The 15,395-nt window shown below is 37.0% G+C and overlaps 1 protein-coding gene across 1 annotated transcript in view; it reads right to left on the reverse strand.

The window, feature by feature from the left end:
• Positions 1-15,395, reverse strand: part of MCM6 (minichromosome maintenance complex component 6) — a 44,023-nt gene that overhangs the window by 3,881 nt on the left and 24,747 nt on the right. The window contains exons 9-15 of the mRNA XM_004375094.2: positions 14,436-14,577; positions 12,675-12,782; positions 11,331-11,486; positions 9,385-9,513; positions 7,723-7,884; positions 2,227-2,362; positions 1,501-1,656 (exon numbers count right to left, since the gene is read on the reverse strand). Of these exons, the coding sequence (XP_004375151.1) occupies positions 1,501-1,656; positions 2,227-2,362; positions 7,723-7,884; positions 9,385-9,513; positions 11,331-11,486; positions 12,675-12,782; positions 14,436-14,577 (989 nt within the window). The remainder of the gene's footprint in view (positions 1-1,500; positions 1,657-2,226; positions 2,363-7,722; positions 7,885-9,384; positions 9,514-11,330; positions 11,487-12,674; positions 12,783-14,435; positions 14,578-15,395) is intronic.

The raw sequence follows: 15,395 nt of genomic DNA on the forward strand, positions 1-15,395 counted from the left end.
CCCAACCTACCTGATATCCAAATTTCAGGCAAGCCTCAATTTTAGGTCTGCCATCTAGGCAAACAGATCTTAGAGGAAAAAAAAAAAAAAAATCAGTTTGTTCTAGCAAGGTAGTCTAAATTCACAAGTAAAGTTGGGACCCAGATAATATAGTAACTGTCACAGAATTAAAGTGTTAATAAAAGAAAATTCCACTTAGTCTTAATTCTAGCAATTACTAGTAAAACAGCAAAACCAAAACCGGAAAATTCTAGTTTTACTGATGATGACTGCCTTTAAAAAAATTTATTATGGCTGTACTGAAATTACAGTGATTTGTCCAAATGCTCTTGGGGAAGTGACCTCTCCTTGGTTTAAAGGTCTGCTCTTTGTGCTACAGAACGGCTGAGGGCTGAGAGTTAACTCACTTGGCTGGGTCAGTATCTTTCTCTCTCTCTTTTTTTAAGGAAAGGAAAAAGACCCATTAGAATTTATTGGAAGAACGCAGACAGTGTCTGGGAGCTAATCATATCGAATCGTATCTTTGCTCCATCAATGGTCTGCCATGTTTAAAACTCAGCTGCACAAGGGAGGAAGAGAATATATGAAGTATACTGTGAATACAATAACATGTGAGCTCCCAAATCTTTTTATGAGAGAAGAGACTGGGGATAAAACCTGACATCCGTTCTACTGGCCTCTTGGTTGCTTTCTCTACTCCCACTGCTCCAGTCCCCAGTGGAATGAGGGAGGACACTACAGGGCTCCAACCTTTAGTAAAGCTAAGACAGTTTCTGGTGCTTTCTTACTCCACAGAGGCGCTGACACTGTGAGGATGGGAGATGCCCAGAAGCCTGCATACTAAGTTGGCCTTAGAACTTTCAAGTAAGAGTCACCCAATAGTTAGCCACCAGTAGAAGTTTAAATTCATAATCCCTGATTTAACTGTTTTCCTTGCTGCTTCGTGGCTACCAATAGGTAGATAAAACTTGGAATGGCATGGTAAAGCAGCAAAGGGTAGGATATGTATTAGTATCCAGAATCCGTACTATTACCTATGAAGAGATACAAGCTTTACTCCATTTCTAGTGTGGAATGGCTCTGGATAGCATGAACTTCTGAACTCAATTACCTGCCTCTGAATTAGAAAAAAAAAACCCAGGAGTCAGTCTGTTTTAAGTAAAGCCATTGTAAGCAGTAATAATTTTGCATTTGTAAAAACATTTGTGTCTCTCCATATGTTACCAGATCCTAAATTCTGCATCAAAAATGTTATTAAAATAGGTCAAGGACATTAATTAGAATGATCCATGAACTTTTATCTGACAATGGAATTGTGGGGAAAGGTGCAGGCTGGCATGTATGCTGATACCCTGCAGATCTGCATTGTTAAAGTGAGCTTGCCTACAATTTATAATCTCTTCTGACAGAACATTAAAATCTTTAGCAATCAGAAGCAGCTTTATGAATACAGTTTATGTAAAAGACTAAGCACATAAACAGTACTAGGAACAGGCTCACCTTCTTCCACCTTCCTGAGGTGAAGCACAATAAGGTTAGAGATTCGGCAGTACTCAGAGAAACCCAGCCTTAAGGAGGCTTTGGGAACAGACTCCTGGTTTATATCGTCAACATGGCCGTTGATTCCGTTCTCAGGAGCAGGGCTGTCAACATGGCCTAAGTGAAAAATTAACCATCTGAGTTTTGAGTGTTTATAAATATGCTACTTGCATTTTAATACCAACTTTAAAATAAGGATATGGTTATACACAGTATTTCATAATGTTATGAGTAAATTACAAGCAAATTGATAAGTACTCCTAGTAAAGACAAACTAATTTGAAAGGAATATGAGATGGGAGATATAATTTTCATGATCCCAAAGTGAATTTGTAATATAATGTACAAAATAAAAAATTTTGGTATTTGTCTATTCTAACATGCTTGAAAAAAATTTTTTTTTTAAATTTCAAAAGCAAAATAACAATACAAATAAGGGTGGAAACCAGGGAGTTAAGGTCACCAACCACAACCATTTCAGTGTAATTCCTTTCAGTCTTTCATGCTTATCTATTTTATATTAATTATTTGCATTTTAACTTGTAAACAATTAATGCACTGTAACATCTGTTTTTCCCCATTTGCTACATAGACGTCATAACCATCAACAAGTGCACTTTTACCGTGACATCTCAGAGAACTTTTTGGTTCCTAACTTCAAAACAGTCACACGAACATTCATCTCACCATTGATGCCACCTGGGCCCTCATCTACCTCCATCTGGCTCTCTTCTTCTTGATCTAGATTTACATCAGGTGTTTCCACACGGATGATTGATTTATTCAGTAATCGGAAAGCTTCCTTCACGTGTTTAGGTTGGACCTAAACAGATCAAGATGATGTAGGTCAGTCTTCCTGATGTAACAAACAGGTTTTCTCTAGGCAAGTAACAGTGGTATTGTGAGTTTCTCTCTCTCTCTCACACACACACACAATATGAGATAATGCCACACATTCACCAGAATAGCTCAAATGACCAACAATACCAAAACAATACAAGTTTTGGCCAAGAATGTAGAACAACTCTCATTCACCGCTGGTGGGAATGTAAACTGATACAAACCACACCGGAAACCTATATGGCAGTTATTAGTGAATTGAACACATCCATAGCCTATGACCCAACACCTCAACTCCTAGGGTGCACACCAACAAAAATGTGACCATATATGCATTCATATGGACCAAGACATGTACATTCTATAGGAACCCAAATATGCAACTGCCAAATGCCCATTAACAGAGTAATGGGTGAATAAATTGTGGTATATTCATTGATGGAATAGTATACAGCAACAAAAATGAACAAACTACTGCTACATAAAACATAGATGAATCTTACAGTCATAATGCTGTACGAAAGAAGTCAGACACAAGGGAGAACATGCTCTATGACTACACTGACATAAAGTGCAAAGGCAGGTAAAAACTGACAGTTCTAGAAGTCAGAACAATGGTTATCCCTGGAGAAGGGGAGTAGTGACTGTAAGGAAGTACAGGGGAGGCTTTGGGTCTGCTGGTAACGTTCTATTTCATGATCTGGGTATGGCTTACACGATATGTTCACTGAAAATTAACTGAGCTGCACACTTGTGATTTGTGCTCTCTTTTCTATATATGTTTTGCATCAAAAAATTTTACTTAAAAGAAAAATGACATTTTAATATTTTTTGGAACAGAAAATTATTTTAAGGCCTTTCACACCTAACCAACAGTCTCTAAATCTACTCCCTCCCTAAAGAACTCAGACCCCTAACAATCGCCTAACAGAGCAGCCTCTTTTTTATCCATTACCACCTTCAAGAAACTTTAGGTCAATTAAGAACAGTCAAAACTAAGACACAGCCTAGTAAACTCACTGGTCTGTAGAAATAAAGAATACTTTGGACAGGCAAAAAGATCAAGAAGCTTATGGGGAAAAATTAAAAATGAAGGGCTGGCCTCAGATTTCCCCTCAGCAACAGTTCATGCCAGATTACAATAAGAAAATTCACAAGGAAAGAAAGTGTGAGGCAAAGGTAGATGAAGCCAAGCTGTCCTTTAGGTAAAGGCTACAAGTAAACATGTCCAACATGTTAACACTCAAGGAATGAATTATTTTTGAAGAGAGGCCAAATTTCAATCAACCAAGAGATGACTTAGGAAATCATGGCAAAATGACCTTCACTGAGCCTTCAATATTTTTAACTGTACAACTAAGACTAAAACCAATGTGAAGATTAAGTGACAAAATACAAGGTAAGTGCCCTGAAGATACAGAAATGATATAATAAAAATAGGGAGGGGAAAAGTCTAGGAGGGCAAGGAGATCTGGGAGACAGAGTAAATTTGTTGATTACCTCATCTCTAATAGATGGGGTAAAAAATGATGAATCAAATGATAGATAACATAAGCATACTTGTACAGAGGCAAATACTAAGAAAGATTATTTACTAATTTCAGGTGGTTAAATGGGAGGATAAGAGGAAGGAAGAATGAAAGATGCTAGCTATCACTGTTCAAAGGAGGGAACCAAAGGAGAACTAAGGGTATAATATAAAGGTATAACAATAAAAGTAACTACTATAATAAAATACAAACCTTCCTAATATCAGAATTGCCCATACAAACAAAAGCAGAGAGCCCATAGTGGCTTTTCAACTGTAAAAAGAAAAAAATACATCTATCTTTCCACTCAATAAATATAAATGGGTTTAACTCATCTATTAAAAGATTCTCAGACTGTCACAAAACCCAACTCGATGCTGTGTACAGCACTTAAATGAAGAAATCCTCCTATTAATAAAGCTAGCAAGACTAGTATCACATAAGTGGACACGTAGCATGAACAAAAAACAAACGTTTCTGTTTTAGGTGACTGAGATTTTTATAGTAGCATAACCTAGCCTATTCTATAAAGATGTCAATTCACCAAATTAATATATAAATTTAATGTGATCTCAATAAAAAACAAAATTTTTTTTTTTTAAAAAAAACTAAGCAAGCTGATTCTCAAGTTCATAACAGCTGAAAGAGAACAATGAGGTAGAACTAGCCCCACATTTAAAATATATTGATTAAAATATCATGGTACAAATGCACGAGAACACTGATATTCTGATGGAACAGAATAGGAAGTTCAGAAAGAAATCCTAACACACATACACATTTAATATATAATAAAGGCATACAGAACCAGTGTGGAAAAGATGGATTTTTCAATAAATGGTGCTGGAACAACTAGGTAACCAGCTGGAAAAGAATCAATGGAGATTCATACCTCACATCTTATAGCATAACAAATAACAAATGTCTGGATGATTTAAATGCAAGCAATGAAACCATGTAAGAAGAAATCATGGGGAGAATTCTTTTAGAATCTTAGAGGAATAAGGCCTCTCTAATAAAATAATAAGTACATCTATAATAATGTCTGCATGACAAAACCCATCACAAGCAAAGGCGAGGGGAGAAAAAACCACAAACTGAGAATATTTGCCATTCATGTTACATACAAAACTTCCCTAATGTCTTAAGAACCCTGAAAGTCTGTAACAAGGTAAACCCAACAGAAAAATATAAACAAACGGAAATAGATGTAGCTCTTAAATATGAAAAAATACTAAAATTTCACTCAGAAAAGATACACATTTTTGTGGATATGTATACATATTCAAATTATGTAAATTTCCTACCTAAAGACTAATTAAGAAAGAAAATAATCTATTAGTGATATTATCCTAAGACACATATCAGTTTGATGAAATATTGTTTCAGGAAATACCACAAAGAAAAAGTACAAATGTTAGTTAGCATGGTACTTCAGACTTCCCCTCCACCATGACCTACTTGTTCTCTGCAGATTCCATTATCTTCCTCTAAATACCCTATCCTATGCTCATGCTAAATTTTTTATCTTCATTCTAGAGTACCTTTCCCCATGGTCTCTGCCTATTCAAATTATACACACCCTTCAGTGATCCAGTTTAAATGCTGGAATCTCCATAAAACCTTCCTCTTATTTAGGAATCAATCAATTTCTGTACTCTTTTGCTTGTGACTTTCTACATAAAATTTGCCATTTTAACTATTTTTTAGCATACAATTCAATGCCATTACGTGCACAATGCTGTGTAACCATCACATGAGGATCTATTTCCAAAACTTTTCCATCCATCCAAACCCATTAAGCAGTAACTTCCCATTACTCCCATCTCCTGGTAACCTCTATGTCTATGAATTTATCTATTATAGATTATTTCATAAAATTAGAATCATACAACATGTGTCCTTTCGTGCCCGGCTTATTTCACTTAGCATAGTATTTACAGGTTCATCCACGTTTTGGCACGTATCAGAACTATATTCCTTTTTATAACCGAATAATATTCCACTCTATGTATATGCCATATTTTGTTTATCCATTCAGCTGTTGATGAGCCCTTGGGTTGTTTCCACCTCATGGCAATTGTGAACAATGCTGCAATGAACAGTGGTGTATAAGTATCTGTTCAAGTCCTTGCTTTCAACTCCTGGGTATATACCTAGAAATGGAATTGCTGGGTCATACGGTAATTATGTTTAATTTTGTGAGGAACCGCCAAACTGTTTTCCACAGTGGCTGCACCATTTTACATTCCCACCAGCAATGGACAAGGGTTCCAATTTCTTCACATCTTTATCACCATTTGTTATTGTCTTTTTATTATAGCCATCCTAGTGGGTGTGAAATGGTATCTCACTGTGGTTTTGATCTGCATTTCCCTATTATGCTGAGCATCTTTTCATGTGCTTACTGGCCATTTGTATATCTTCTATGGAGAAATGCCTATTCAAGTCCTTACCCATTTTTTAATTGTGTTGTCTTTTTTGTTGATGAGTTTTAAGAGTTCTTTACATATTCTGGAAATTAAACCCTTATAAATGTATGATTTGCAATTATTTTCTCCCATTCTGTAGGTTGTTTTATCACTTTCTTGACTGTCCATTGGTGCACAAAAGTTTTTAATTTTGATGAAGTTTATTTTATCTACTTTGTTTTTTGTTTCTTGTGCTTTTGGTGTCTCCCTCTTATTTTTTTACATGCTTAATTAAGTATGTCTTGCTCCCACCAGATAAGCAGCAACAAAGGCAGGAGCTCTCTTATTCATCTCTTATCCAACCAAGATGTCCAATATATGTTTTAGGTAAATCAAAGAAAATCAAGGAAGATACTGTGAAAGTACTTTGTAAATACTTGAAAAGAAAGGCCTCGTGATCCACTTTCAAAAATAAGCCAATGAAAACTCTATGGATCACAATGGTCTGATCCTGTTGTGCATGGGGCTACCATGAGTTGGGGGCTGACTCAAAGGCAGCTAACAACAGGGAATTTGAAAACTTAAAAAAAAAAAAACAAAAAACAACCCAATCAAGCAAACAAAAAAAAAACTAATCTCTGTGATAGAAATGGTGACTGAAGTCAGAACAATGGTTACTTCTAAGAGGGGGCTAAGCCTGAAAAGGGCACAAGGGAACTTTCTGGAATGACAGAAACATTCTGTATCTTGAACTGGGTTTTCAAAGATATGTATATGTAAAAGGTCACTGTACATTTCCTGTATGTAAATTAACCCTCAACCATAGTCTTAAAAAAATTAATATAGTCAAATCATTATGTGTAATAAAATCTTACACTTAACCTAATATGTAAAACTAGGTAAAAGCAGATTTGTTTTGGTTGAAGCAGAGATGGGGGAGCCCTGAAAGCCCTTCCCTATTCTTTCCCCTTTTATGCCCTCACTACCCACTGAGATGTAGCTTTAAAACCATACATTATACAAACCTAAAGACGAGAGTTCCCTTTGAGGCCAAGGGCTATATTACCATGTCTATATCCCCAGACTAGAGGCCTAGCACATACTAGGGTTTGAATACATTTTTCCTGAGCAAGTAATATTAATGGTAGCTCCCTCTACATGTGCTCTAAATCTATGACATGATTATCTCATTATGATTACTCTAACCACTACATTCAAATGGCTGACAACAACTTTCTTAAAAGGAGGAATCCCAGGCTCATGTATCCTATGAGCATTCAACAGTTACATAAAAATAAATCTACAACAAATGTTATTATGTCCTACATCAAAGATGAAGACATGCCTATAAGACAACAAATTAATTTCTCTTTTCTCTCATCATGTCAAAGTGGCTTTGATACCTCATCACAGCAGTGCATCCGGGCCATCGCTTCCGAGAGCCGGATCATGCTCTCAAGCTGTCGCACTGTAATCCTCCATGAAGACTTGGTCACGCCAGAACCATCCCTCTGGCGGAGACGTTTATACTGTTCCACAATGAAGTCTTCTGACTCTTTAGATATCTGTTTCAGAACATCACTGAAGTCAGAGAAGCACCCATCTTAACTTTCCCGTGAAGATAAGAACTGCATTAAATGTAAGTTTAACAGCCCTCTAGGCAAGGACATTTTGAGAAACCACACTTAGTCAAGAGGGTCAAACCTTTAAGCGCCAGTGACAATGAATTACTACTGAAATGCCTTCTGAAAGACACCAAGGAGGCCTGTGAATTCTGTGTAATAATTTTATGAATGTGAAAACAGCAAACTTAGTATTAAGCAAATGACCATTTCTAAAAGAAGCTTGACTAGCTGAAGCAATGGAATAGCAGGTAATGCCTTTTATACCTCAGGATGTCAAAGAACTCATTAAACAAATTAATGCTCAGGATATTCTAGAGGCTCAGTAAATTAACTTATGTTATCTTTGGGAGCAAAGAGAGGTCAACATATACATGCTAGCTGTTTCAGTAAGCTTTTAATTTGCTGGATAATAACAACAAAATAAGGCATACAAAAGGAGCCTCAGTTTTTCAGAGCAAGGAACTCAGCATATTAAGGGAATATACCAAGGTCACAGAGGAACCAGTATATGGTCACGGAGAACAGATGCCTCTTCACAGAAACTGACCCAGAGCCCTTCGTTGTAAAGGACTCACCAAGCTTCTTCTGGGACACAGAGCCAGCCCCAGTACCACGGACAATCAAGTGGTGGTGAAAGGTAATTAAAATCTGAGGGTAATGCCCAAAAGTCAAGTCAGGAAATAAAGTAAAAATCTCAACCAGAATCAAACAAAAATTTTCTTTTTGTATTCTACTTTAGGAAAATGCTAAACAACAGATGCGTTATGGAGATTTACTTTACAAATAAATTTCCAGGTGAGTATTCTGGAGCCAGTACAGATTCAGTCCAACAAACTACATCAATTATTGCAAAACAGTTAATTCATGTTCATCACAACCACCTCAAGAAATGCAAGTTCTTCCTCAGAGAAAGATTTAAGAGCATTTAGTTGATTAGTAACTTAGGTATCTATATAGTTTCAAAATTCTCAGGAATAATGGGTGGAGTAAAAAGGTGTCCTCCTCACTGCTGTCGAGTCGATTCCAACTCATAGCGACCCTATAGGACAGAGTAGAACTGCCTCGTAGTATTTCCAGGGTGGACTTCCACATTTTTCTCCCATGCAGCGGCTGGTGGTTTCAAATCACTGACCTCTGGGTGAGCACCTAAGTGCTTTAACCACTGAGCCATCAGGGCTCCTTAAAAGGGTGTCCTAGTTTATTCAGTTATCCAAAACTCTTCCCAAATAAAAATCTTTTTATTAGTATCTAACAAGTAAAATAAATGGAATTATTCAAGATTTTAAAAACAGTTTCTCTTTCAAACTCTCTGATGAAGAAACAAATGGTTGTTCAAAAAGTTTTAAAATTTAGGTAGCTAGATTAAAAAACAAGTATAGGTCCAGTTAATTTTCATAATACAGTCACTATTCTCTACCCTAGTAGAAATGGGCAGGTTACCTTGGGTTTAAACTGTCTTGCAAAGAGAAGATATCTCCTGATATCGTCAAGGGAATAGACACGATCAATAGAATCCTCGATTCTTGAATGCAGGTCGACTATTCGCCTGGCAATAGCATAATCTGTAACCTGATTCAAAACAAGAAAATAACTTTGATCAGTCATAGAAATATCTACTCTAGACTTTCTCAAGCAATAAGAAATGATGTGCAGCTAAAAACAAGTGCTAATCTGCCGCTGAAGGAAGATTAAGGGGTACCAATTTCTAAGGTAAGTTCGGTGAACAGTTTATTTAAAATTAAAAATTTTAATACACATATTTTTGCCCCACTCTCAGAATATTCCTGAAGGAATTAACTGGCTTTGACAACAGCAGCAACAACGAACATTTATAGCCCTCTGTATATGCCAGGCACTGTTACCTTTAGTGTGCCCAGAAATATTAGCTCATGTAATCCCCCACAAAAAGTTTATTAGGTAGGTAATATCATTATCCCCATTTTACAGATAAGCAAATCAACCAGAGAGGTTAATTAACTTGCCCAAGGTCACAGTTAGTAAGCAGTGGAGCCAGGATTTGAACACTCTAGCTTCAGAGTCTATGCTCTTAAGCACTACATTATACTGCTACTCATGGATACATAAAGATAATCATCCAAGAATTGCTTACAGCATTAAAAAAAAGACTAAAAATATGCAATTTTCTCTCAAATGGATCAGAAAAAAATGTGTAGATATACAGACAGCAAATGATAAAAAGCAAAAGGAGCAAAATGTTAACAGGCGAATCAAATAAACAGTTATGTGGGTGTTCTATGCACTATTCTGCTTCTTTCAGCTTTTCTATGAGTTTAAAATTATTTCTAAATAGAAAGTGTTTTAAAAGTATCCTCCAAATGTTTTAAACATTTATAATTGATTTCCCTGCTCCCAAAACTAATTTAATGAGTCATGCACAAACAGAAATATATGAAAACCAGAACTCTCAATTATCTGGGGGTTAAACAAATACTTACATGCTTTTGTGAAGGAACCTCCTCCCCGCCACACACAAAAAAAGAAAAACCCAGGCCCTCCAAATAGTCACATAATGGGAGGCAGTTTTTTTCCTTTTCTTTGTAGATATTTAAAGTTCCACTGTAAGCAAGAAGTATGCATTGTGCCTAATATAATGTAGGAAACTCCCATGCTAAGCAATAAATACAGCCTATATATAAAAGTAGTTTCTACACATTGTTATTTTATAGAGCTGTGCAATGCTGATAAATATTTAAGTCTAAGTAAAAATAACCCCAACAATAACATGTTAGAATCCAAGTAAATCCATACTTTTATGCCCAAACTTTTAAACTGTCAATTAGGGATAATTAGGGTTTAACAATTTGATGGGAAGAAATATGAGGACAAATGACTTGTGATTTGAAAGATGAAAAGAAATTTTCTCTGCATTTCAATTTTTTTCAAGCTGGCTGGAAAAACAATCAAGAGGTTCTTATAAAAACCTTATTGAGAAAGGCTGAGAGTTAACTATAATTTGTTTCCTCCTTTTTACTTTTGAGAATTAAAGAACAATAACCAAAAGACTTGGTATTTCTCAACACAATTATGGGGAACCAGCACTTCAAGTGACTTTGAGTTGCTCAATAAACCCTTCACCCAATCCTGTGCCACCAAAAGGAAAGCCGCTGCCATCAAGTCGAGTCCAACTCATAACGACCCTATAGGACAGAGTAGAACTGCCCCAATAGGGTCTCCAAGGAGTGGCTGGTGAATTCGAATTGCTGACCTTTTCGCTGGCAGCTGAGTGCTCAGCCACTGCGCCAGCAGGGAAGTCAGTGCAAATACATGCACCATCTCTTCAGCAGTGTATCTCCCAGTGTTGTCTCACTGAATTACTCTAATAGGAAATAAAAAAGGAGGCTAAGAGTGACAGCTCATGTGGTTACCTCATTACATTCATCCACAAGTATAAAGAAGAGATCAAATCGAGACATGATAGGAGCTGACAAATTTATATTCTGTTTCAACGATTTTGACCTGTCATAATGTCCACCGACTGGGTTTGCTGCTGCCAAAATGGACGTCCTGGCATTCAGAGTAGCCTGACCGAAAAACAAAGAATTTTAATAGGTTTAAAAAGACATCTGGACTGGCCAAAAAACACACAGCAAATTGCTCAATCTCATTTATAATTAACTAAACACAAACCAAAATATTATCATTTTTCACCAACTGGGTCATTAAAATTAAAGTCTGATAATATACAGTGCAGAAAATAGGTTTCTCTGGAGTCGATTCTGACTCATAGCGACCCTACAGGACAGAGTAGAACTGCCCCATAGAGTTTCCAAGGAGCGGTTGGTAGACTTGAACTGCTGACTTTTTGGTTAGCAGCCAAGCTCTTAACCACTGCACCACCAGGGCAGCAAACAGGCACTCCCATATGATGGTGGTGATGTGATGTGCACACCCCTTAAACCAGCAAGTCTTTGCTAGGAATTATCATCTTTCAGCCAGGTACATGAAGACGTATATTTAAGTGTGTTTATGGAAATATTGTTTATGAGACAGCAGACTGGAATTGATGTGAATGTCACTCCACAGGGGTCTGATGAACCAAACTGAGGTACATAAAATGCCATAAAGTGAAAAAAAACCACAGCTGATCTAATATGTGTTGATATGGAAAGACTGCCAAGTTAAAATCATGAAGTTAAATGAGCAAGGAGCAAAACTATATATATTATGCTTATTTAAATGGAAAACATTCCTGAAAGAAACACAAACTGAGTAGGTGCCTCTGTGTATGTACTGGGCTGGGAGTGTAGGGGAAGATTTCGCTTTTTAATTTATACTTTAGGGTACTGCTTACATTTTTCTTAAGTACTTGAATGTACTACTTTTATTTTAAAAAAGTTTGGATTCTCTTTAATGTTGGTTATAGTACTGAACTTATTACTGATCCTCATTTAAATAATCTATCAATCTTTGGTTATTTTTATACAACTGGAAACACCACTTACCAAAGAATACAGAAGATTTCTACTTGGAAATTTTGAGAAGTGAAATGCTAAAAACTTCACCAGTACTTCCCATACTCTCTGTCACTGCAACACATTTACATATTACCCTAACCAGTACCTACAGTTTGGATTACTAATTCTCAGGGCTATATTTTCCATTTTAATGAGCATCATTACATGGTAAAGTAGTGAATTTTATTACACAGGTGAATTTCTTCTCTTGCTACATTAACCTACAAAGCTTGGAACAGGGACAGACACACATACCTTCACTCCTGCTTTAGTGATGGAGATGGTCTGCTGTTCCATAGCTTCATGAATAGCGACTTGATCCCTTATGTCCATCTTATCAAATTCATCAATACAACACACACCCTGTAACCAAACAGATCTAACATAAAGAAACTGTCTTTCAGATGTAAAATGGCGAGGAAGTAAACTCACAATGTTTGCTACCACAGAGAAACTTTCTATTCTCTCTACAACTGAAGAATTCCTAATTCCCTCTAGTGGGGCAAGAAAGTTCAATAGATAGCAGAGCCAGAAGGACCCATACTTTTTTTTAAAGCAACTGATAATTTATTAAAATAGTTGATTTAAACATCCGCAGTGGTGACTTCAACTCTCCTCCTGGCTCAATATTGATGGAAGCAATCTGCTTAATGATCTCAGAAGGACTATACAAGTCAATGAGTTGCTCGTGGATTCTAATTTGTAAATGATCCCAGGTCTTAGAATCTTTAGCACAAGGACTTTTTCTCGTGGTGGATTCTCAGAGTCTTGCTAAGAGGTTCTTCTCCTTTAATCAACAGCACACACCTTGTCTAGGGATTTTATGTTTCAGCTAGTTAGGGTAATTCTGATTTGATGAATGGCCACCTCTGGTTCCACAGGTGTCTTTCCAGTGTCTTTAAAATCCATGGCTGTGGTGCAGCTTCCTGACCTGATTTGTTACTCAGTGATAGCACATAGCAGTGAGTCAGGAGGAGGAGTAGGCAGACCCGCATCGTCCTCAAAAAGCCCCACACATTTTTGATTCTTGTTAACCCTTTCATGGATAACTTTTTTATTAAATTTTTTGCGATGTCACATTTTTTTCACTAATGGAATGGTTGCTGAATCATTGTTTGTTGGTAGTCTTTTATTATTTGAAAAAATGGGGTACCAACTGCAAGCAGGCCATATCGGTACAATGTTCTATAAGTACATTGCAACACGACACATATCGGTACCACGGCCCAGGAAGTGCATCATGCTTCCTGATTACCCTTGAGCCATAAACTACCTTACTCAACTTTCCAAAAATGCACATGAAATACTAAATAAACAATGCACTTGCAGCACACAGAATTGTTATCAGTTTGACTTAAGAGTGGGCCACACTGGTACCACGTTCCATGAAACGCTACATATTGGAACCATACTCCAGGAAGTACAGAAAATGTGAGCAGTAGGTTTATCTGCTAGTAACCATTAAAAGGGTCAAACTAAGACCTAAACTGAAAACATGCAGACACTTGCCGTACTTTTACTCAACATCAGCACCTTATGGAAACCTCAGGGCCAAGTCATTCTTGGTCACCCTGGCATTGATTCTTGGCTGGAGAAGTCAAGGGTGAAAGTGGAACATAATGAAGAATGTAAGCATGTATACATACCACATATCATATACATCGAAAGATCTAATCAATCCATGTCAAATACATATAAAAGCCAAACGAGAGGGAAGGGAAAAAAGCACTCCTCTTTTACTTTTCATGGTTTAGACACATTCATAAAAGGTGTCCTGGTCTAGAGAGGAAAATGCTGGGAAGCACTATTCATAGTTGCCACATACGTTCAGGGCAAGCAACAAAAGTGCTGATTAATGAGAATCTCAATTAAATTCTTCATTAGTAAAACTATGAATAATTCACTAAAAGATACTTTTTTTAAAAGATATCTTTTAAATAGAAATTCAAAGGCTTTTACTGATGGGGGAGGGGATATTCTGACTTCTTTATATCCAACAGTTTAAAAGATTCTTACATTATCAGCCAACATCAAAGCTCCAGCCTCAATGACAAACTCATGAGATTCTTCATCTCTTACAACAGCTGCTGTTAAGCCAGCGGCGCTGGAGGCTTTTCCACTGGTGTAGACAGCTCTGGGCGTGAACTCCTCCACGTGCCTGTTAAAGGTTATCAGATAAACACTCATTAATATGTGGCCAGGAAAATTAGCAGTCAGGGGTATGTCAGCCTCACTTAGACATCAGAGGAAGGGAGTAGACCTGCCAGTGCTTGTGGAGCTCAATGAATGAGAAGTGAGTTGGTGGAAGACCACTCACCTCACCCACCCCCACTCACTAAACAGTGCAGGAATGGCTGCCCTTACATGGGTAACCTTAAGAACACCTGAGAGGGGCATCAGCACAAGCAATGCATAAAGACACATATGCCAGGAGACTGACTGGACAAATATCTGAATAGGAAGCCTTATCTCCTTTGGCCTTATAAATGGACTCAATTTATTGCTGTCAAATGGAAAGATGAAGTTAATATACGTCAGAAACAACAATTTTAAGTCATTAATAAACAGCTTAGCAACAATCTATTAGTAAGGTCTTATAATTAAAGAATAAAACAAAATCAGAGGTGGGATTTATCCCAGAAATGGAAGGTTGGTTTAACATCTGAAAAATCTATCAATATGCCCTATTAATACAGTAAAATCTGCAAAAGCTAGAACCTGTATAAAGTAGAAACCTGTCAGAAAAGGAAAACTCACTCCCTTTCCACTAAAACGAGTGACAGAAAAGGTACGACTGCACTCTGCCAAAGGTGGGAAACTTGCCGAGACCTGGAAAAACAAGGCAGTCCCATTGTGTTCCAGTTCTCACAGGTATCAGTGCAGAATAAAGGACAAGAACCACGTGACTACCAATAGATGCTGAAAAAGCATTTCACAAACTCCAACACCCTTTTATGATTAAAAAAAAAAAAAAAA

This window comes from Trichechus manatus, unplaced genomic scaffold (assembly GCF_000243295.1).
Source record: "Trichechus manatus latirostris isolate Lorelei unplaced genomic scaffold, TriManLat1.0 scaffold00033, whole genome shotgun sequence".
NCBI lineage: Eukaryota > Metazoa > Chordata > Mammalia > Sirenia > Trichechidae > Trichechus > Trichechus manatus.